The sequence below is a fragment of the Dunckerocampus dactyliophorus genome, chromosome 11 (genome assembly GCF_027744805.1).
Source record: "Dunckerocampus dactyliophorus isolate RoL2022-P2 chromosome 11, RoL_Ddac_1.1, whole genome shotgun sequence".
In the NCBI taxonomy this organism is placed as follows: Eukaryota; Metazoa; Chordata; class Actinopteri; order Syngnathiformes; family Syngnathidae; genus Dunckerocampus; species Dunckerocampus dactyliophorus.
Genome location: NC_072829.1, coordinates 26,153,119 through 26,174,860, shown reverse-complemented (window position 1 = coordinate 26,174,860; position 21,742 = coordinate 26,153,119). Strand labels below are relative to the sequence as shown.

General features: G+C 41.2%; 4 protein-coding genes across 8 annotated transcripts in view; 2 read left to right on the top strand and 2 right to left on the bottom strand.

Annotated features, from left to right (window-relative positions):
• Nucleotides 1-6,840, bottom strand: part of LOC129190107 (bifunctional heparan sulfate N-deacetylase/N-sulfotransferase 1-like) — a 63,448-nt gene extending 56,608 nt beyond the window's left edge. The window contains exons 1-2 of one of the 3 annotated variants that reach the window (XM_054792505.1): nucleotides 6,778-6,840; nucleotides 6,025-6,200 (exon numbers count right to left, since the gene is read on the bottom strand). The gene's annotated coding sequence lies outside the window, so the exon portion shown is untranslated. Of the gene's footprint in view, nucleotides 1-4,859; nucleotides 5,851-6,024; nucleotides 6,201-6,759 lie in introns of those variants that run through there. The other 2 variants (XM_054792504.1, XM_054792506.1) reach the window with 2 other exon arrangements.
• Nucleotides 6,841-8,805: 1,965 nt separating this feature from the next.
• On the top strand, nucleotides 8,806-14,416 carry rbm22 (RNA binding motif protein 22). Its single transcript, XM_054792356.1, has 11 exons — nucleotides 8,806-8,880; nucleotides 9,547-9,600; nucleotides 9,696-9,725; nucleotides 9,833-9,965; nucleotides 10,048-10,148; nucleotides 10,791-10,963; nucleotides 11,107-11,307; nucleotides 11,394-11,558; nucleotides 11,639-11,721; nucleotides 12,595-12,723; nucleotides 12,884-14,416. Exons 1-11 carry the CDS (start codon nucleotides 8,827-8,829, stop codon nucleotides 13,039-13,041), a joined length of 1,281 nt encoding a protein of 426 aa, XP_054648331.1. The 5' UTR covers nucleotides 8,806-8,826; the 3' UTR covers nucleotides 13,042-14,416.
• LOC129190042 (myozenin-2-like) lies at nucleotides 10,380-21,689 on the bottom strand. Of its 2 annotated transcripts, none has more exons than XM_054792357.1 (6): nucleotides 21,532-21,689; nucleotides 20,063-20,156; nucleotides 17,756-17,919; nucleotides 16,122-16,275; nucleotides 15,637-15,820; nucleotides 10,380-13,808 (listed from the first exon to the last, which is right to left on the bottom strand). In XM_054792357.1, the coding sequence occupies exons 1-6, from the start codon at nucleotides 21,646-21,648 to the stop codon at nucleotides 13,625-13,627; spliced, it is 897 nt and encodes a 298-aa protein (XP_054648332.1). In that variant the 5' UTR covers nucleotides 21,649-21,689; the 3' UTR covers nucleotides 10,380-13,624. The 2 variants fall into 2 exon arrangements, with proteins under 2 accessions (XP_054648332.1, XP_054648333.1); XM_054792358.1 differs by having other exon boundaries at nucleotides 16,194-16,275.
• The window catches only part of LOC129190040 (soluble guanylate cyclase 88E-like), a 23,912-nt gene continuing 16,740 nt past the window's right edge, over nucleotides 14,571-21,742 (top strand). Inside the window, exon 1 of one of the 2 annotated variants that reach the window (XM_054792355.1) lies at nucleotides 14,571-20,874. The gene's annotated coding sequence lies outside the window, so the exon portion shown is untranslated. Of the gene's footprint in view, nucleotides 20,935-21,742 lie in introns of both variants that reach the window. The other variant, XM_054792354.1, reaches the window with a different exon arrangement.

The window sequence follows — 21,742 nt, the reverse complement described above, 5'->3', positions numbered from 1 at the left end:
ACAAATGGTGAACAAAGGAAATTAATGGAAGACATCTAGCATTTTGTGGTTTTTCTTCAAGAACACAAGCCTTTGTTTGAGTGAACAACAACATGCTGCTTGTTCTTCAAATTTCATTCCATGAAAGTGACCACTGTCAACCAATACCATTGCAGTGGGTACCCCAGGGGAAGCTTGCCAAAAAGTGGCACTTACATAAATGTAGATGTTTTTAACCGATCAGACATCAACAAATTACTCAAACTAAATTTCCTCTTTACCACTACATGATTTGACAGCCATTGTTTTTGGTCAGACAAGTACTTAATCAAACAGCCAAATGTAGGTAACCTGCAAATACTATCAGCAGATTTCAGCCACCAACCCAAAGATTCCACATCGTTGCCTGGATATGGCCAAGACCGCTCACATGCTGCAATGCTTTGTCTGCTCACGTTTGGGAGCCAACTGGACACCAGATGAGTTGCTATGGTGTGTCAGTAGGGTCTGCTTTGGGGCGAGGAGACAGGGGAGCGAGGGCACTGGGTACCAGAAAGCCCTGCTGAAATTGACTCTGACTCTGACCTGATGTACTCCTAACAAGTATGCAGGGACAGTACTCAACGCCGCATACTGTTTTTATGCCGCACGGATGTTCTGGCAGTCCATTATCATCGAATAATGAGGTACAGCTAGAACCTCTGAGAGACCTTGTGGAAGTGTTCACTCTTCATTTTCGTCACAGTGTCACCCAGCCGTCATGACAGCGCTGTAAACACACACGTTTCTCGTTAGCATACGGCAAACATGGCCTTTTCGGTGACAACAGGTCACAGCCTGGCTCTTCTTTTAGCATTAAGAGAAGCATATACTATACAAGCGAAAAATGGACTTTGCTCCATTTTTGCTGCAGGGCTCTCCCTCGTGTGTGTGGTTGCAGCCAGGGGCACAAGACAACTGAGCAAACATGCAAGCAATGCCCCCACCCCCAATTCCACCTGTCGTGCCCTCCGTGATCACATTGGAGAGCACTGACCATGCCCTCAAATGTTGTAAGTCTGACGTTCAACAAGCTTGATCCTTCACAAAAGAGACCTGCTGTATACGAAGATAGTCTTTGAACAGTTACAGGACATATATATATATATATATATATATATATATATATATATATATATATATACACACACACACACACACACACATATACAGGATGTTAAAAGTATTTCTTAAGAAAATACCGTGTAAATATACCCAAACAGCCATCCCTAGGAAAAAAAGCCTTCTGGATGGCTAAATGGAGACAAGAGAGAGAAAAAATCTAATCATACCTGATGACCGATAGCACTTATGATGAGTACAGGGTTAGAATATCCTGCAGTGAAGTGGTGCGTTCTTATTACTGCTGCTCTCTATCTCAGAAAATGGGTTCATTACTAGGACAGAGCTCGCCAAGAGTTTGAAACGCGCTGCAACCCTAGAGTCCATCAGAACGGATGAGATGAAGTCCATTAATACCTGACCGCTTGTTTTTGACAAGTAGATAAAACGGTACGCCTCCATACAGTGGTGTGAATGGCTTTCAGGGGTGAACATAAGATTGAAAACGCCAGTAAAATTTACTGGTTATTACGTTGATAAAATATAAATCACCGTGGTTGATTTGCGCAAATATGTCAGAGCTGTCACAGACCTATAAAGGACTTCTGCTTTCTCCAACTACACCAAGATCAAGTATACAGTTAAGGTGATCATTACGCAAAATTGACTTTTTAATGTTAGTTTCATATTTATTTTATCAACTTCTGACAGCGCTTAAAAAGGCAAGGTAATTTATTTTTTTTAATTAAAAAAAATCAAACTGTAACACAAACGTGAATTTTGTGTACAGTAATACAATGTGTCCGTAGAGTCTGTTTAAGAGTGCCCACTGTGAGAAAAATCTATCGTCTCCCTCACTTGTTTGCTCCACTTTTGACAGAAAAAGTTCAAACGGTTGCTTTTGAAGTTCCAGGTTTTCATGACGTCAGGAAGAAAATACGTCCTTCCCCGTGGACAGACTTTGACCCACCGCTAGCTGGATGAATTCTCTGTATAAGCCCAACCACTTCACGGAGGACAGCTTCGTACCTGCAACCTAAAATACACCTTGGAGGTTTACTATCCTTCAGTCAGCTACAGATGTGGGTGCTGTAAGACTGACCATTTTGTTTTGCTAACCAAGCACCTAGTTAAAATGTGATTGTAATGCTAGCACTACAGCTCACATAGCTACGCTAGTGTTGTTAACGTTACGTTGTTGTATCTGATATGGCATGTGATATCAGGGTTTCCGCTACAAAATAAAGGCCGCCATACCTTAAAAATGTGTTACTTTTTGAAAAACAATTTTAAGTAATATATTGTATATATCCATTCATACAGTATAATATATATATATATATATATATATATATATATATATATATATATATATATATATATATATATATATATATATATATATAATGCAATAGTGCATTTTTTTTTGCATTTTTAGAGTCCCCCTAGACATGAAATAACACCCCTATAGTCACATTAACACTCATATTACCTAATATAGTCAACACAATAACAGAAAATAAGCCATTTAAGACATAAAAAAGACTAGTGTGTCGCTAGAAATGTGTTAGGAGAGCAGAGAGGCAGGCGGACAGGAAGTGGCGTCAGGGGTTCAGAGTTGAGTTTTAGCAGCCCGTGTTTTTATTTGGGATTTTTATGCCTGTTGTGAGATAATTCAAACCTGAAATAAAAGCCTGTTGTTCTGGCGCTTGGGTGTCTCGCTAAACATTACGGTAACTTTACTGACACCTAGTGACCAGTGTAGAATACGACATATGATTCACAACATCTTTGAATCTGTCATCTGATTGAATGCCCTATTTGTATTTGAGTTCATTTAGCAATTGTTATGCTTGAAAATGCTTAATTTAGGCAAAAAAATACGTAAGATTTGCTTCAACATGCATATTTCTTGACTAACAATATGCCGGAATCAACCACAAAAAGTGAAGTGAAGCCGCAAAATTTGAAGCGCGATGTGGAGAGTGTCGACTGTAACTCTGTTTGCAGCTAATCTGTATATTTTTCTGTAAGCATTCCAACTCCTCAGGCAACCAGAGCTGGCTGTGCCACACCTTTTTGACATAGGTTTTATATTCCCCAGTTACACACCAATCAGGTGTCATCTCATGGAATGCGACACCCATGTCACAATTATTCACCTGGATACAGAAGCCTCTGGAATGTATTAGATTCCAGCCCGGGGGGGGTTATGTACCTTGAAAACACGGACCTACCTCAGTCCATCTACTCTTTAGGCCCAACTCCCATTCAGCTGAAATTTAACACAAGCCCATCCGACTAGTGTTTGCCTCGCGACGGAATATGTGAGGGTTAGTTTCCTGTTTCTGCTGACACATTTATGTCACAGAGTATAAGACGGAGTAAACGCCACAGTTACGATCAACCCGTGGCCAATTTTGGCTCGTGTTTTGCAAAACTGCTTTCCCCTTGCTTGAAAAACACCACATCTGAGCCAGACATTTGTCATGTGCAACAATGGCAAAACCAGTCAAAACAGTTGCGTAGGCCGGTAGTATTATTAAGCATCACTTGGACTTGCTGGCCTGCGTAATTCAGTCTAGGGAATTATGACAGTGGAAAATAATTTCCCTGGGCCGGGATAGGAGGCCGTGGCTAATCGTTCAGTAATCTGATCCGCCTGCATACTGTAGCATTCAGCCGCATCGCTAGCCGGTCCAGCCAGCCGGTCACACATGTGCATACCCTCATTGCTGCCAATAATCTGATGGGAGGCTTGCACCGTTCAAACACCACTATCCAGGTTTTCCTGAGGATTACAAATGGTATCAGATCACTTGCTAATACTTGTGTTATGAGGTTTGAAAATGTACTTACACCGATGTCAAGCGTGACAGCGCAGCATCAGCCAAAAACACAAATCTCTTTGCTAACTACAGTCCAGTAAGGAGAATCACTTCAATGAATGCAACGTGACATGCCACAGTAGTGCACTTTACCCCCCTGTTCATCCAAAAGCTTCACCCCATGTGTGTCAGAGAGCAAGATCAATTTCAAATGGAAGATTCCATTATCTTGTAAAACCCTAACAACATGAATGAGTACCGCAGGGAGACATAGTGAGGTACAAAGCTCTGTTTATACCCAGTGGAGAGAGTTCGGGGGTGTATTCCAATATGAGTATTGGAAAAATGCCTGGCTTCAGCCCCCCTTTAATGAGGTCTGCCCTAAACATACACAGCGTGGCAACAAGGGGCGATGACATGGAAAAATACAGAGGCTGTTTTAGGCACTGCAGCTTGTTTAAAAGGACAGTGACTGCAGAGTAATTCAACTCACTCTCTTCCAGGAAAATTGAAAATCGCAGCAGAGCTGACATCAAGCTACATTTTCTTTACATTCAAGCGCACAATGGTAATAGTGTCAGATTCTGATGATGGTGTGTGGCTGTCAACATTTCATCTTGCATATAGTCCGTCATGATTTTGTGTATTTTAAAGAGCTCAATGTGCAGGCATTGTGAGTGAGAAGTATCGGCATTTCACAGGCATGTAAGAGTTGAGGGATGCAGATAAACACGATCAAATGGCTGTGGCAGCCTTCATCAAGCAAACGCGCTCGATCACAGCGTGTTTGGCAGCCAGTGGGAGCAGTCAGATGGAGCGTTAGAGCAACCGCACAAATGTTTGGCATGGATAAACAGTTATAAAAAAAAAAAAAAGATTCAGTCCATGATCATTTGGACTAATAAATCGACAGTCTTTCTTAAAAATCTGATCTGTAAACAAAATACAGACCTGCAACATGTATGTGTTGTGTGCAGCAGCAGCAGCAGCAGCAGCAGAGGCGAAATGCAGGGAAAGTCCTTAGGACTTGGGCAAGCAAACACTGTCAGGAGTGTGAGTCATTCCTCCTCAGCAATCACATAGGTGCACACATGCACACCCAGAGGCAAGCGATTTTAGGCAGGTCTGGACTGCCCCTTTGCCTTCTGTGTGAAGTCTAATGTTTATAATAGTTGATTATAGGTATCTCTCTCTCTCTCTCTCTTGGAGGTGGAAGGCGTGCTCTAACCTCACAACATTAAGAGCAACAAAAGCAGGCTTGATATTGTTTATACAGTAGAAAAGTAGGTGGTTATACAACATTCACCATAAACCGTGAGGAATAACGCATAGATATATACTTTAATTAGATAGATGGATGAGATAGACTGATATAGTAGATAGATAAGAGTTATTTTACAACACAACTGTGCAGAAATATTGCTAAAAAAAAACAAAACAAAACGAGTTATTACTGCAGATAAATCCAAAATAGTCTGGCGCACCATCACTGTCAACAGGCATCTAATGATCCCCCCATTGTCGTTTGGGGAAAATGCAATAAAAGCAATATAATCGTCCACCTTTTGTCATCTACGGGCTTCATCGAGCCGTGTTGACCTTTATAATATAATCTGCACACAAACTACTTTGGCCTTTTAAATGCTTGATAGCAAAACACACATTACACGGTGACATTTGTAGGTCAGCGGCGACCCCTGATTAAGCTAACTTACCGCAAGCGGCCGTGCACTAAACCGCAGCAGAAGCTCCAAAGTTCAATAAATAAGTTATCGCCGCTGCAGGATAGACAACATTATGCCATAAAAAAGATAAGGAAATTCCGCTATGGAACCGCAGAGTAGCGGTAATCCGAGCCCAAACTTCGACAATACGGCTAGCACACACCGCTAGAATGGACTAGCAAGAAAGCGGCGTAAGGACCGCGCTCGATCACCGGGGCTTGGTGTTTTCCCAGCCCGGGGACTGAGCTCCTGGAGGCCGAAGGCTGGCCTCGCTTTCCGCCTGCGCCAGCACACTGCTAGCCTAGCCTGGGAGGGCGAGCGAGAAAGCAAGCGGCGGGGGCGAACATGTGCGTAAACACCGCGATGAGGTTGCTCAGCGTCGATGTACTCACCTTATTTGCAGCTACACCAACTCCCTGAGGTGGTTGTTGTTGGGGTTTTTTTCAATAATGGAGCGAGGTGTCGTCGGCGGTGATGTGGAAGCTGCACGGCGGCTGGGAGAAGTCGGGAAATCTGAGAATGCTCCCTCTCTCTTTCTGCAGCTATGTCCACCCGCAGTGGCCCATTACTGTCCATAGGGGGCGCCGGAGAGACACATGTTTTTGTTCACATAATGTGGATACATTGAAATACAATCTACATGACAGCAAGAAAGAAAGAAATGCACTAGCATCGTTGAGAAAAGCAATAAAAATTGAAGGCTTCAAACAGAACAGTAGATGAAAAGGCTATACATATTTGCATATGCACAGGTGGTAATATCTACAGTATAATAATATATAGTATGGATATGGTATCTTTATAATATAATATACAAACATGAACATTGTAGGAAATATTAATATGCATACACAGATTGATCATTTATGAATCTTCTGAGGGGAAAATAGGTTTCACAGTAGCATATTCACACAATATACACACACAGGTTGAATTGAAGGCTTAAAAAATTACCCAGAACAGCGCTGTGCATATGTAATGTGGTAATTAATATAATATAGCATGGACACGGTGTGGTAATTTGAAGTTTGTACAATCGAGTGCAATAAAAGAGGTATACTTTTGTAACTAAATCTGGGTTGGAGTGTGTAAAATGTATAAATATGCATACAAACGCTTGTACATACCGTATGTTGCACACATACCTGCTGCTGCACAAAAGAAATGATGCGTGTGTGTTCATATCCCTGCCAGGGCTTAAACGAATCTGTGCACTTCGGTCATGAGATTATGAACGGTGTGTGTGTGTGTGTGTGTGTGTGTGTGTGTGTGTGTGTGTATCTCCTCTACTCTGGAATAAGTATACAGTATTACTGGGATTAGCCTATTTCCTGATAGTTTTTAAAGGCTCGCTGTGGTGTAAGATTACTCACTCACCATTAAACTTAACGTGCATTTGAAATTTCAAGAGTAAACCACTAAACCTCACTGGCCAGAACATTAGGTACACCTGCATCCAATACTGCATCAAAAACGCCCCTTCCAAGGATAATAATACTCGGTGTTGTTTATTATTGTGGTTATGATGTGCAGTGATGTAGAACTGCGCTGTATTTATTTTTAACGCAATGTCCCAAGCAGTGGATCATCCAGCGCCCACTGAATAATTCATCCATCATCTTTTCTACTGGTTTGATGAGGCCGACAGGACATTATTTCATACATAACAAATATAAATGATGTACAATGTAAAGCAGTTTATATCTCTACTTGGCTGTATTTTATATATTCCATTTTTGCATTGGACATAAAAAAAAAAAACATTAAAAAGCATCGCTTGGATGTTGATTGGTTTTGCCATTGTGTCAAATTGGATCCCACACTTTTTCAGACATATGATGAATGGTACTTCAAAAAGCAGTGAAATCATTTCTGTATCTTGGTCATCCCTCTTTTTCATTTTGTAGTAAGTCCTCATGTCCACCACAGAGGACATTGGAAAATATGTTGTTTTGAGCCTCTTAAAGATGGCTGTATGTTACCAAAACCTCCCCAAACTACTGATTTTAAAGACTTGTGCTGAGAAAAACATATAGAACAGTCACTACCTTTAAAAAAACGTACTTCTCTTGTGCCCATAAAACATGCTGATTGGTATCGCTGCCAGTTTGGGAAGACTAGATGTTTTATTTCGTTGGACAAACTCCAACAGATCACATATCACTGGAAAGCCCAGGATGTCCCGTACAGAAGACAAAAATGCATTGATGGGTCTCAGGAAGATGTCACCACTGGTCCAATCGGCGAGTGATATACTTATTACCGACATGTTTTGTTGTTTAAAAGATATCGCAGCTGCGAGGGTGTTCACCGTGGTGTCCTCTGACCTTGTGACTCATGTGGTCGGTGACTGTGATTACCGAGTGTCCAAAGCCGAGACAAAGCCGTGCTTCAAAACAGCTTTAGTTGTCTCATCCACGTCACATGACAGGGAAGAGACAGGGTCACACGACTTGTTAAAACCAAGATGCCAGCGCTCCGTAAGGCTCTTGGTGATCCTCTAAAAATGCTCTCGCCAAAGAGGGAGCAGGAAGGGGCTCTCAAGAGCCTCTTGACGGTTTCTCATGAAAATTCTATTATATGTGCAGATTCTTAACAAACCTAAACTGAGAGGCTAATACACAGAGTACAAAGAGACACTCTGTCCATCTAATCCTTTGACTCAACAACGTCACCCTGAACTTAACTAAACATCAGGGGCTTAATGCCTATCCGATTCGCCAAACATCTTGTGGCCCACTAATTGGAATTTCACACAGCAAAGGCACGCTGACCTGAAGGGAACAGGTGGGCAGCTAAACTGTAAGCAGACAACACAATTGGATTAAACATCTTCACGCTATCAACTCCTTTTTAAAAGTATCGAACTTTTAAAGGCTTGCAGAAGAAGAAACAATAAAGGTTATTCTTGGTATAGTATGTAAACACTCTTAGTAACAATGCAACACTAAATAAAATAGCAGCATAATGCACTGTATGATTTGAAAATGTATCGAAGCCTCAAAAGTTTATTTTTTTGTGTCCTGGATATTTTTAATAACATATATTGATTTATTCGTTCTATTATTCCTTGGGTTGACTTCCTGTGTTAGCTATGCATAGCTCCACTTGGGCTCTTGAAAAAAGGGCGACCCCCTGAGGTGAAACGAGGCACTGTCGTAGTGCGTTGCGGTTCTGACATCACATTTCGCAAAATGGCGACGTCCCTCGGCTCTAACACATACAATAGACAGAACTGGGAAGACGCGGTACGTGTAATCATCATTGTTTTATAAGCCATAGTCTTTGCCTGTGGGGCGTTTTTACCGTGTTACTCTAGGGGAAGGAACGTTTCCTTCAAATCTAACCGAGTTACTACAAATATGACTCGTTCTTTGCGCGGCTAGTTAGCATTAGCAAGCTAAGCTAAGTTAAGCTAGAGTTAGCCAGTAACGTGGATGCTAACTCTTTTTCTTCATCTTAGGAACGTTAGAGAACGTTAAGAATTGGTCCTGTTAACTCTACAGAAAGACCGGAGATCGGTCGTTTAACTGAAGCTGCAACGGAATTTTAACTCTTAATTCATCAGTGCGTCGTTTGAATGCTAACTAGTGCAAACCTAACCTAACCTAGCCTAGCATTAGCAGGCTACATCAAGTGTAATGTAACCAAAGTTTTACAGTAGTATCTTTTGTAGAAGTAGAATCTGACATCAATACTTAAACGTTATAGTTGCATATTGTGTAGAGTTACTTTTAGTGTTATTTGGTAATATATAGACTCACACGGAGAGAGCATGCGTAGAAACGGGCAGCATACACTGATTAGAATCACAGCAAGGCTCTTTAGACTAAATTTATGTTTTAAAGTGTTGGATGCTACTTGGCGTTATTGACCAAATGTTTAATGAATGTTCAATATCATTCTTGTTTCAGGATTTCCCAATTCTGTGTCAGACATGTTTAGGAGAAAACCCTTACATCCGTATGGTGAGTGAACATATGCGTGCATAATTGTAAACCAAATGTAGAATCATTTCTATGCTTTAACATGTGTGACTTCACATTTTCACATTTTTTCCCAGACCAAAGAGAAGTATGGGAAAGAATGCAAGGTATGTTTTGCATAACTACCTCAGACCACGGCAACGGCCAAACACGATGTAGATTGAACATGTAACATTACCTTCCTGGTATTAACATTGGTATGTTTTTCCAACAGATCTGTGCTCGGCCTTTCACGGTGTTCCGCTGGTGTCCAGGGACGCGGATGCGGTTCAAGAAAACTGAGGTCTGTCAGACTTGCAGTAAAATGAAGAACGTTTGTCAGACATGTCTGCTGGACCTGGAGTACGGTAGGTGTTTGATTTCTTCCTGGCTTATGCTGTCTAACTCACGAGTTACCCCTCTGATCACCTGTATGTTTTTGTTCGACAGGTTTGCCCATCCAGGTTCGAGACACGGGCCTTGCCATTAAAGATGACATTCCTCGGTCGGATGTGAATAAAGAGTACTACACACAGAACATGGAGAGAGAGGTATTTGAATTAAAATAGGGTTATAATTTTTGTTTTTATTATTTTCTTGAATTTTTTTTTAATACTTTTAAGTCAAACCAAGCAAATGTATTTGTTTATTTTAAATAGCCTGTCATCTTTTGAAAGATTAATACACATAATTGCATGTCCAAAGTGCATTTTAGAGGACTTTATTGAGGCATTTTATCAATAAAATGAGGAAGAACAAGATGAATGCATACCAGTGAAGAAGATAACCAAAATCATTGCTCAAATTTATGTCAAAATAAGCCAGACATCAGTTGTATATTACAGATTTTAAAGTAATTCTGGATGCGCGACCCACCAGTTGAGAACCACTGATCTAAAACATAAAATATTGCCACTCCGGTACAAGCAGTCGATTCCAGACTCTGCCCCAGCATGTCTGTCCAGCAGCGTGATCATAACAACAGCATGTGCTAACCTGTTAGTAGCAAGGAGTACGAGCGATGTCAGCTGTGTGGAAGTATTTTTCATTAATGTCCGAAAAAAGCAAAACAATATGTTTTCCTTGGAGAGCGCTTACGATTTGTGGAATGTCTGGATTGAGTTAAACAGCCTTCCTTGCCCAAGTCATTTGATCGGTCCCTCATGCGTCTTTGTGTCCATGTTTGTTCCCAGCTAGCTATTTCGGAAGGCACAAGGCCGGGCGGCCAGGTTGGCAAGGCAACCAGCTCTAGTGACATGCTGTTGAAACTGGCCCGGACCACGCCGTACTACAAGAGGAACCGTCCGCATATCTGCTCGTTCTGGGTGAAGGGAGAGTGTAGGAGAGGGGAGGAGTGTCCCTACAGGTGAGTGACTCCTCACACACAAACCTGCAGTGGCAGCTTCTCAGATGTTATCATATATCAAGCCCAATGCATTTCTTTTGATGAATAACTGCAGTAGGCTATATATGAATTCCTCCAAATCTGCCCTGTTGTTGTTCTCACAGGCATGAGAAGCCCACAGATCCCGATGACCCACTCGCAGATCAGAACATCAAGGACCGTTATTATGGTATCAACGATCCAGTGGCTGACAAGCTGCTGAAGCGGGCCTCTGCCATGCCCAGGCTGGACCCGCCAGATGACAAGTCCATCACCACCCTGTACATTGGGGGCCTGGGTGAAACTGTCACAGATGGAGACCTCAAGTGAGCATCTATTGGGTTTGTAATACAGATGGCAGTGTTTGAAGTACTTTGAGTGTTGACACTCTGTCTTTGTTTTGTTCTTTTAGGGGTTTCTTCTACCAGTTTGGTGAGATCCGTACCATTACAATAGTGCAAAGGCAGCAGTGTGCCTTCATCCAGTTTGCCACACGGCAGGCTGCAGAAATGGCTGCAGAGAAGTCCTTCAACAAGCTTATTGTTAACGGGCAGAGGCTCACTGTCAAATGGGGAAGGTAAAACGTCATTAGTATGTCGAAGCAGTAGGAAAAGGTTGATAAAATGTGTGTGAAACTTCAATAATTTGTCTTTTTAGGTCTCAGGCGGCGAGAGGGAAGGAGGGCGAAGGTGTCAGTGAGATGGGTACCAGACTTGATCCTGTGCCAGGCCTACCAGGAGGTGAGTTGAAATGTGTGCATAGTTGTCCCTCGTTTATTGCGGTTAATTGGTTCCAGACCCAACCGCTATAAGTGAATTTGGCTGAAGTACGATTCAATATTAATAAACTGTATGTTTTTGTAGTTGGAGCATAGAAAACCTGTTTATCACCTTCTAAATTTGGTTTTCACTATATTAGAGCCCTGCAGACATGAAATAACACCCCTATAGTCACCTTTACACACCTGTTAGCTAATGTAGTAGACATTAAAGCGATAGACATAACTCACACGCTAGCATTGGGAAAGTTCCTTGTAGTGTTTCCAACATAATTTGGGTCATTTACATGGCATTAAAAAAAAATAGCGTCAGCCTGTCATCCATCCCCATTGGACTGATATGCGGATACATCTGTACAATAATGGACACTGCTGCACTACAGCTATCTTTGTTTACACCACATTGCGCAATTCTTGCGCGCAAGCTAAGGGATCCGTGCAGCAACAGGATACTCAAGCTACCGAGCTAACTAGTTAGCCTCAATTTTATTTATTCTAAACTTAAAGGGTTTGAAACTGAGTGGGGAAGAAGGACAATGAAGCAAAAACCTACTCATGGAATCCTCATGGAATGGGAGAACTTTTTTTCACTTTGCATCCATGGCTAACTCCATGCAGAACAAGTTAAGGCAAGGTAATGTCTCATCTTGTAACAAATGACTTGTCTTTTAATATTGAAAGACTATAGGCCTTCGTCAACCACGGAAAAAGTGATCATTTATGAATTAAATTTTTGAAAAACCGTGATAGCGTGAGGGAGGAATGTTTGAACCGCAACGTGGCGAGGGACGACGCATCGAGATGTTCTGGTTCATTTGATTTGTCATGGGTGCAGCACTACCTCCACCACCTCCGCTGGACGACGAGGCTCCAGCCAACTATTTCAACTTGGACCCGAGCGCACCTCCAGCTGTCATGAACCTTACACTGCCCCCACCTCCAGGCCTCAACCCTCCTCCTCCAGGTAAACTCCGTACCAATATTGACACAAAAGTTCATGTGAGATGTAATTCTTGCTTGTGTTTTCTTGTTCCTCCAGTTCCTGTGTTCCGTCTCTGTTAATAAAATGTGTGATCAAATGAATCACTTTAAATGCATACTAATATATTGTTTTTTTCCCCTAGGTTTTGGCCCCCCAATGTTTCACCCCATGGGTCCCATGGCTCCCCCTATGCCGCCTCCACCTATGAGCATGAGGCCTCCAGGTCAAATCCACTACCCCTCCCAGGACCCTCAGCGGATGGGTGCCCATGCTGCGCACGGTGCACGTCACGGTGATTAGCTGCTAGGCTCAAACTCCAAACTGTGATAGGTTGGTCCCCCCCGCACACCTGTTTTCATCTGCCCGAGTGCCCTGAAACGTGCTGTAATCTGGGTGGAATTAGGGAAATACAACATGCAGGATATGATCAAGATTTATTTTCTCACCTGCAGTGCTGCACATGGACTGAATCAGTGCAGTGTGTCAAGGCTTCTCACTTCTTTTTTTTTTTTTTTTATAAACTTTTTCAATATTCAACAGCTTAACAACATAGTTTATTAAGAGGTTTTATTTGAATATTTCTTTCTCCAATTAAAATGCTAGTCTACAAAGCCTCTGTGTATATAAATATACTAAATGTGACAGAAAAAATGTAGAGCTGATCTGATTGTCCTGCAAATCCTGTGTCGTCCTGCACTCAACTGTGGAAAATAACTCTTAATTTCATTATCCTGCGTTTGCCTCAGCTGCTCCTGCTGCAACCGCTCAATATAGCAGAAAAACCTCATTTACTGTGTTTTTGTCCTCCCCCTGTTGTGGCTGTTGGCTGAGTTGAGGGATCGTATTAGGGGAGCATGACAGTCTCAGGCTAATCAGTTCTTTTTCATAGGTCATTAGATTCAGGGCAGTGATGACCTCCCCATCCCGTGGGCGCTCTGTTGAAATTAGGCCGTTGACACATGCGGTCCAGGGCGGCACCGGGTAGGGTCTGGGATTCGAGGGCCTCGAAGCCAATAATGGGGATCACTCTCTTGCTAGCCACTCCGCCTCCAAAAGGCATGGCAGACCTGCAAGTCAAAAGTCAAGTGGAGTGTATCACAATACCATTGGATGGGAGTCAATATGTCCTCTGGATATCTTTTGATTCAGACCCATAGGGAATCCAGGATAACTCAACCTGTTTTACATCACCAGCTGCTCTGTCCATTAGGTGGAGGTTTCATAATTTCATCAAAATCTTGGGGGGTGTAAATAGATACCTCCTAGAGGGGGCTCATTTTCAGACTGGCTGGCAGAAAACAAGTGATGTCATCCACTGAGATGGAATAATCTTCCAAGACCTAAATGTTGTCTCACCTGGGGAATTAATACTAAAAGTCTCATCCACAATTCTGTAATAATTGACATTTTTGAAGCAGAGCTTTATTTTTGCATTGCACCCTTCAAGCAGAACTCTCCTGTTTATTTGCGGATTTGTGACTAGCATTTTTGCAATGTGTCTGTCAAAACAGTGCTCCTGTCATATAGAGGGTCTTTGGTTTGTTTTAATTTCTGCTTTTATGGCAGCAGTATATTGGTCAGGTAAAAAGTCCTTAAACTGTGTGAAAATGTGGCCTCCAGATCTGCCGTATCTTGACTCAAAACAGTGAAAATAAATTTCTGTTTTTGCATCTTTGTCCAGATCCTCACCATTTTTAGGGCTTCTTCCTTGGCCCATGCACAACCCTACCCCAAAAGCTTTAATGAAAATTCTTTTTATATTATTTATTCTACCCTTAACTAGCCGTTAAAAATGTGACTGTTGTATACAGTACTGTACAAACTTACGCCCTTGACAAAATAACCTCCCTGGAGGAGGCAATCAAGTCTACCCAAGACTAACATTTGTCTTTCCTCACAGCGGGTGTAGTGCACAGTGTGCCATAATTGCAATTCTCTTGGTTTTGTGAGCGCTTTGAAAGTTGATAGACCACCACGGGTGGACCATCTCAAGTGACCAGATTCAAAATTAGACCAGTCCAAGGATGAGGTGCATCGTGGACTGTCTGAATTATTGAAATGTGGAAACATGGACTAGAGCCCAGATGATATTGGTGGTTAGATCATCTGTAGGTCTATTTCAACATGGATGACCTCTTTCAACCACTGTTCCCTACTGTCATGTAATCATTGCGATACATGGAAGAGACCTACAAGTATATCTTACAGACCAGGGGTGTCCGAAATGCGGCCCATGGCTTTTATTGGCCCTTTTAACATGAAAAAGACGAGTAATTTTACAAGAATAAAGATGAAATATTACGAGTACAGTCATATTAAGAGAAAAAATTGCATAAAGTTAAAGTTGTCAAGTTGCAATTTTTGAAAAATTAGGTTGGGGAAAAAGTAGTATAAAGTCCAAATCTCACTATTTCCAGTCCAAATATGACATTTTGAGAAAAATGTACAAGTTGAAATATTAAAAAGAAAAAAGTGTAATGTAAGGACAAAAGTTTTAATATGTTTTGTCACGAATAACAAAGCTGAGATGCAAGCTGTTTTCTTTCTTTAAATATAAAATAATGGCATATCTACACAGGTTTTTTATGAAATTTTATTTTATTTTAAAAGTGGCCCCCGCGCCTTTTGATTTTTCAGTATGCGGCCCTGTTTGGACACCCCTGTTACAGACAAAAGAAAGGATTTTGAAAGTGTGGCGCAGTCAGCTTCCTCTCAGAAAATATAATATGGTTGCTGCCTCCCTCATCCCCAAACAAATGATTTTCTGGAGCATATTTTGTGGATATGTTTTTGCTCACCCCAGACTCCATTTACTCTCTCACTGCAGGAACTAAAAATGGATTCATTTTTACTTGGACAAAACACTGTACAGTAATTGGTATTGACAGTGTTTACCTGTTGAAGCACCTGTACTTGGCAGGCTGGTATCTTTGCGGTAGGGGGGCCAGTTGGGCGCTTAGGGCTTCCAGGAGCTCATCATTCCGGCCTAAAGCTTCCCTCCATGGGGAACAGTAGGATCTGGGAATCACTGTTGTGTTGAACTTCTCACGAGGAATCTCCTTCAGTGGACCAGAATATCCTGGCGGAAGAAAAAGCCGTGTATAAATATAAGAATGATGCCACTGTGCTCACTCCAATCTAATTCTAAGGCTCCAACAAGAGCTCTGATGTACATGTAGACCTAATAGAGCATCACAGCTATACTAATCCATTCTCATGTTAATCACATACGCTATTTATGAAAAGCTCTCTGTTAAACTAAAAGCAATACAATGCTTGATGTTTCAGAAGAAAGTCTACAAGCATTGGCTTCGTCCAGGCGCCAGCATTAGGCTGAGCTAGCCGTCATGCTTGTGCAGCACTGCGCAGTCACCATTTACCTGGAGCCAGGACATCAGGACTGCCCTTCTTTGCTACCGTCTTCTGAAGGTTCATGACCAGGCTATGCTTACCAGGGATAGAGATAGCTTTGTTCTCTTTTCCTCCCCGAGGCGCTTCGGTGATTTGCGGGGGAGGAACAGCCACTGGATGGGCCTGGGAAAGGGACAGTTAGATTTGTTGCACTCAAAAGGGTTTTACGAGTCCAGTTTAATCATACCTCTGAGCTATCGGGGGGCGCAGTTTTGCAAAGTTTTCTAAAGTATGAAAAGGCTTAAGGTTATCAAAGCCTTGCTTTCAGGTTCTAAGAAGACCGAACAATACAGGAAATCAGAACTATAAAGTAAACATAATTAGAAAGATAGACTTAATCTATGCCATTGTTAGATGTGGGATTCACACCCACGCTTCCATTTGGAGACCAGAAACCCCAATTGAGGAAGGTTACCCTTGAGTCTGGCGCCTTAAGACCCCTTGGCCATCCTGACGACTGAAGATAGTCGGTATCCTCACCCAACATGTGGCAAACCTTCACTGGCTAACAAAGCTATTACCAGTTCCTTTTTTTGTTATCGACACTGTCATGGGTGTATAGTTAACGCTAAAAAAACATAAGCAACGCTCAGTATAGTGCACAAAAACAGTGACATAGCCAAAGTGCATTCCATTTTCGGCCAGCAGCTAATTTTTAATTGACCCTTGGCATATTAATGAAATATATTGTGAGGTTTTACACCAGTGTGCTATGTCACCACACTAAGATGTGGTTGTTTTGTTCAGATTAGCATATAATGACTTGCATTGGATTCATTTTAGCATCTTTTGCGCACAAAGTATGACGGTATTCTCCCTAATTGTTAGAACCATAATTTAACAAGTTTGTGTCGTTTGTGCTCCACTGATAATGTTTGGCTTTTGATGTTGTTTTGTCCCACTGTGTCTGGCCGTCAATGAACGCACCACAGTCGTGTGCTGTGACGCCAATTGACGCTACACAGGTAGGCGTACTTTCCTCTTCTTCCTCGCGCGTCATCCTTCTTTCCCCAAGTTAATGCTGTGCGTGAGCGCATAAAGGTGAGGCTTCAATTCCGTTGTTAGTAGTGATGGGAATTTGGGCTCCTTTTAGAGAGCCGGTTCTTTTGGCTCGGCTCACTAAAAAGGGTCGGCTCCTTTGGGCTCCCAAGTGGCTCCTCAACTTTTTTTGTCTTCATTTGTTACCAAATTATGTGTGTAAAATTAATTACTAATGTAAAAAATACATATGAAATGTTTACTAATTAAATGGGTTTATTTAAATCCTCATTGAACAGCTACAAAACATATAAGGTACAAAATGAAAGACCTGTCTCAGTAGACAAGGTCAAATCTCTGTATGCATATGTGTAACTATTTACAATCAAACAACATCAACAAAACACAACACGATTAAGCATAAATGAAAATGTGCAAAATAAAAAGAAAAAGCAGCATCCAGGTACCAGTTGTGTCTTTACTGAAGATTGGCTTTCACTTTTAAGTCCCCAAATGCCAGAAAACTCTCCAACGACGCCAGAGAAAGTTGCTGGATTTGTGTTTAATAAGTCTCAAAGCTTGCTCATTGATGAACTGTTAATTTCAGCAGCGAGTAGTAGCTTACGCTTATGTTGTTGTGAGCACCAATGGCAGCGTTCTCCAGCGTGAACCTCTCAGCTCTCTTCTGCCTCTCCTGAAACATACGAGAGCCTCGATTGGACGGGAGGTTGAGCTCCTCTATCATCACATCTTGCGGGACGCTGATCTTCTTCCCCAGACTTAGACGCCCTGAGATAACATGAATGCGCTTTAATAAGAGTATACCTGTACTGTATGTGCACAGGGGTTGCTGTAGAAGCATGTGCGGCATGGCATGAGATGACCCAGGAACCTTTGGCCAATCACTTTCTTCTTACTTCCTTCTGTGTTAAACAAATGAAAGCTACTCATTTAAAGCAGGGGTGTCCAAAGTGCAGCCCCGGGGACCATTTGCGGCTCGCGGCTTTTTTTTACTGGCCTGCGGCACATTCTAAAAATATGATCACAAGATAACAAGAAAACTAAACAGCAAAAAATGGAAAAATCTGTAATTTTACAAGAAAATATAGTCAAAATATTTAAAGATAAACGTAAAGAAGTCCTACTTTTATGAGAATGTAATATTATGAGGAAAAATTACGTCATTTTAGTAACAAAAAGAAATAGCTTTTTAAAAAAACAAACAAAAACAAAGTTATATGAGAAACACACAAAATGAATAAAGCTGTAATTTTTGGAAACATAAAAATGTTCTGAAAGAAAAGTGAAAATATTATAGGAATAAAGTCAATAGAATAGACAAAAAGAAAGTTAAATATTTAGAAAAAAAACAACAGCAGGAATGGAAAGAACTGTAATTTTCCAAGATTAAGTCACAATGTTAAGAAAAAAATGTTTCATGTTCTCACGAAAAAAAAGAAAAAAAAAACCTCGTAATATGAGAAAAAAGAAGTGTCATTTTAGTAGCATAGATTTGAAATAAAGAAAAAGAGAAACAAACCCAACAACCAGTAAAGTTGTAATTTTTGGAAACAGACTGCGGAAGAAGTTATAATGTTACGAAAAAAAAAGTACAAATATTAATGGAATAAAGTCCTAATTACGTCAAGAAAATGTAAAAGTTAAAATAAAAAGAAAACCAACAGCGGGAATGGAAATACCAGCTATAATTTTACCACAATAAAATCAAAATATTTAGGAAAAATAAGTCTTATTGTAACAAGAAAATAGTTGCAAATTTACGAGAATAAATATGGAATATTATGAGAAAAAATAATGTCATTTTCGTAGCATAGAGTTGAAATATGAAAAAATATATATTTTTTGAAAGTCATAACATTATGAGAAGCAAACAAAACAAAATGAAAATTGAAAATAAAAATATAGGAATAAAGTCATGATATAACACAAAAAACATACAAGGATTATTCAAGAAGAAAGTTGAAATAGTTGGAAAATGTAAAAAAAACAGCAAAAATGGGGTAAAAAAGAGCAAAATCCAAAGTTCACACTATGAATACACTTTTCACCTATACCTCCTATTTTCTTAAAACATACACCACTTCCTAGCATATCTACATGTGGTTTACAGCCTATCAAAGCGGCCCTTGCATCCTTTCATTTTTCAGAATCTGGCCCTCAGTGGAAAAAGTTTGGACACCCCTGATTTAAAGAATATAAAGCATCATTGAGTTGAAAACCACAGAGCTTTTTGATCACGGCGTGTGTCATATCTTTGCACAGCAGAGACACTGAAATAGCCTCAAGATGCTGTCAGGGGGTGTATAATGTTTGTTGTGGTGGTCCAGGGTTGCATGGGTAACTTGGCATATAAATAGGAAATGCTCTCCGACAAAGGGATGGCCTTATTTCCTGCACATGATAAGTGTTTGGAGAAGCTGGGGCATATGCCACCCCTTGAGGAGCGTCCCGAGCATGAAATTCACTGGTGGGAGTCGCATTTTGCTGAGTTTAGGGGAACACTGTTTCAAAGCTTAGCTGTCGGGTGCCACTGGAGGACACACACAGCGAATGGGACACTCCCATTGCTGGAATGTTTGGAGAACATATCGGTGCTTTTGGGATGTGAATGGACACCGCTGCAGTGCCTCCATGCAGAGGTTACACTTTTGCTTGATTAATGAAGAATGTTGTTATTTCTTAATGTTATTTTGAACGGAATGCGATGCCATAGCAGAGGTCAAACTAGGTGAGATGGAATCAAGAGTGCCTCTGCCAGTTGCAGTCGAGCAAGGCCCCCCATTTCACACACACCATTAACCACTTCCACAGCTGACAGCCATTCCCGTGACAGCTTGAACACACAAAATGTACCAAGCCCAGTGTCATATTTTTGTGAGTCATCTTCAAGTGTGTCATCTTCACTGCTTACCTCCTCTGGCTTCCCGAGACAGCGCCTTAGCCTGCAACATCCTGTGCTTGACCACTTCATCCACGCCTGAGTGCATCGGCATCATTATTTCCCTCTGGTAGAAAGACACAATTATGCCATTGTTACATGTATTACTATTAGGGCTGTCAAATGATCACAAATTTTAATCAGATTAATCACATTTTTTTAATGAATTAATCATGATTAATCACCATTAGCAGCTATGGTTGAAATATGCCCATTTTTACTGTATTTAATGAACAGAAAGATAAATGACAGGACAGGATTGTGTATTAACAGCTCCAAACGAACTGAATATGTCAATCAAGCTAAAAGATACCACTCAAGTCTAAAAATCTATTTGTCCAACACCAGTCTCTTTAATGGCCGCACGGTGGAAGTCAGCTGGGATAGGCTCCAGCATACCAGTGACCCTAGTGAGGAGAAAGCGGCATAGAAAATGGATGGATAGTCTCTTTAATGGTAGCAGAAAATTTGAATCACACTTTAAACTGTTATGAGCAATGACGGGTTGCGTTCAAAAACATCACCTAATTTAAGGTAAATTGACTTGTTTTTAGTGTATTTTCCAGCACAATTACATGTAACAAATTGTACATCCGAATTAAGAGTTACGAAGCCAGTGATAAGAAGATTCACTTCATGTTTTTCTTTCTCTTCCTGTTTATTTACACACACACATTCACGCATTATAAAGCCGTTTTTGTGATGTTCGGAGTGTCCCTGAATGCATCTCGGGTTAATTAGAACGAGTAGGCGCCGTGCCGGAGATGAAGGGACTAGAGGCGTGCGTGAGTTGGAGATACGTACAGTATACGGTGTTGGAATTGTACCGCTGTTGGTGTGTTCAGGTCAGAATGAAGTTATAAAAGAGCGTCAGACTGTGTGTGGCTGCGTGGGGACGCTCCACTGTGATTCCGTCTGCCGTCATAACGCAGAGGCGTGCTAGGTCTTGTGCGCATGCGTTAATTACACTATTGAAAAAAAGTAACGTAATTAATGCAATGAATTAGTTACTGTCGTTAATGCATTGTTTTTGACAGTCCTAACAATTTGGTTTAGTAATACAAAAAACATGGCTTGGAAATATGCTATATGAATTATGTTGTATGCAAGCAGACTCTATTTTAATCTATGAAATGAAATCCATGAAATACAGTATATCTGGAGTTTAAGAACGAAACTGTTATAATATCCCTTAACATCCGTACTTGAACATGTTATTCATTAATCAGAACAATGCCAATATCCAGTAACCTAGCAAAACAATCTTATCTCTAATCTGTTTATGAAGTTATATGTCACCTTATTGTGTCTCTTGGTCAGCAGACAGCGTAAATAGTATTATATTGGAGCGGCATGGTTAGTGTTAAATGGTGTGTGTTTTGCAACCAGGAATAGGTGAGCTGGCCTATGCGGATGGTGTGTGTTTGCAGCAGGAATCTTACCTGAGCGTTCTGTCTGTTTGTGTGTGGGGTGTCACGGCTGATCTGGTTTATCCTGCGCCGGGACAGGGGTGCCTCCCCACTGCAGTCTGACAAGGAATAGCCCGTATAAAAACTCATCCCGGAATAACCCAGGCTCTGAGCTCACTGGGTTATTTTAGCACGAGTGAAGATGGGTGAATGGAGTGTTTGGGCGGGGGTTTATATAAAGGGC

Coding starts and splice junctions, on each gene's coding strand:
- rbm22 (XM_054792356.1), top strand. CDS start 8,827: ATGGCGACGTCCCTCGGCTCTAACACATACAATAGACAGAACTGGGAA. Junction 10,964..11,106: donor GGGGAGGAGTGTCCCTACAG/GTGAGTGACTCC, acceptor TTGTTCTCACAG/GCATGAGAAGCCCACAGATC. Junction 11,722..12,594: donor TGTGCCAGGCCTACCAGGAG/GTGAGTTGAAAT, acceptor TCATGGGTGCAG/CACTACCTCCACCACCTCCG.
- LOC129190042 (XM_054792357.1), bottom strand. CDS start 21,648: ATGAGTTTTTATACGGGCTATTCCTTGTCAGACTGCAGTGGGGAGGCA. Junction 17,920..20,062: donor GTCTCGGGAAGCCAGAGGAG/GTAAGCAGTGAA, acceptor ATGTTATCTCAG/GGCGTCTAAGTCTGGGGAAG. Junction 16,276..17,755: donor GTGCTCACAACAACATAAGC/GTAAGCTACTAC, acceptor TCCCTTTCCCAG/GCCCATCCAGTGGCTGTTCC.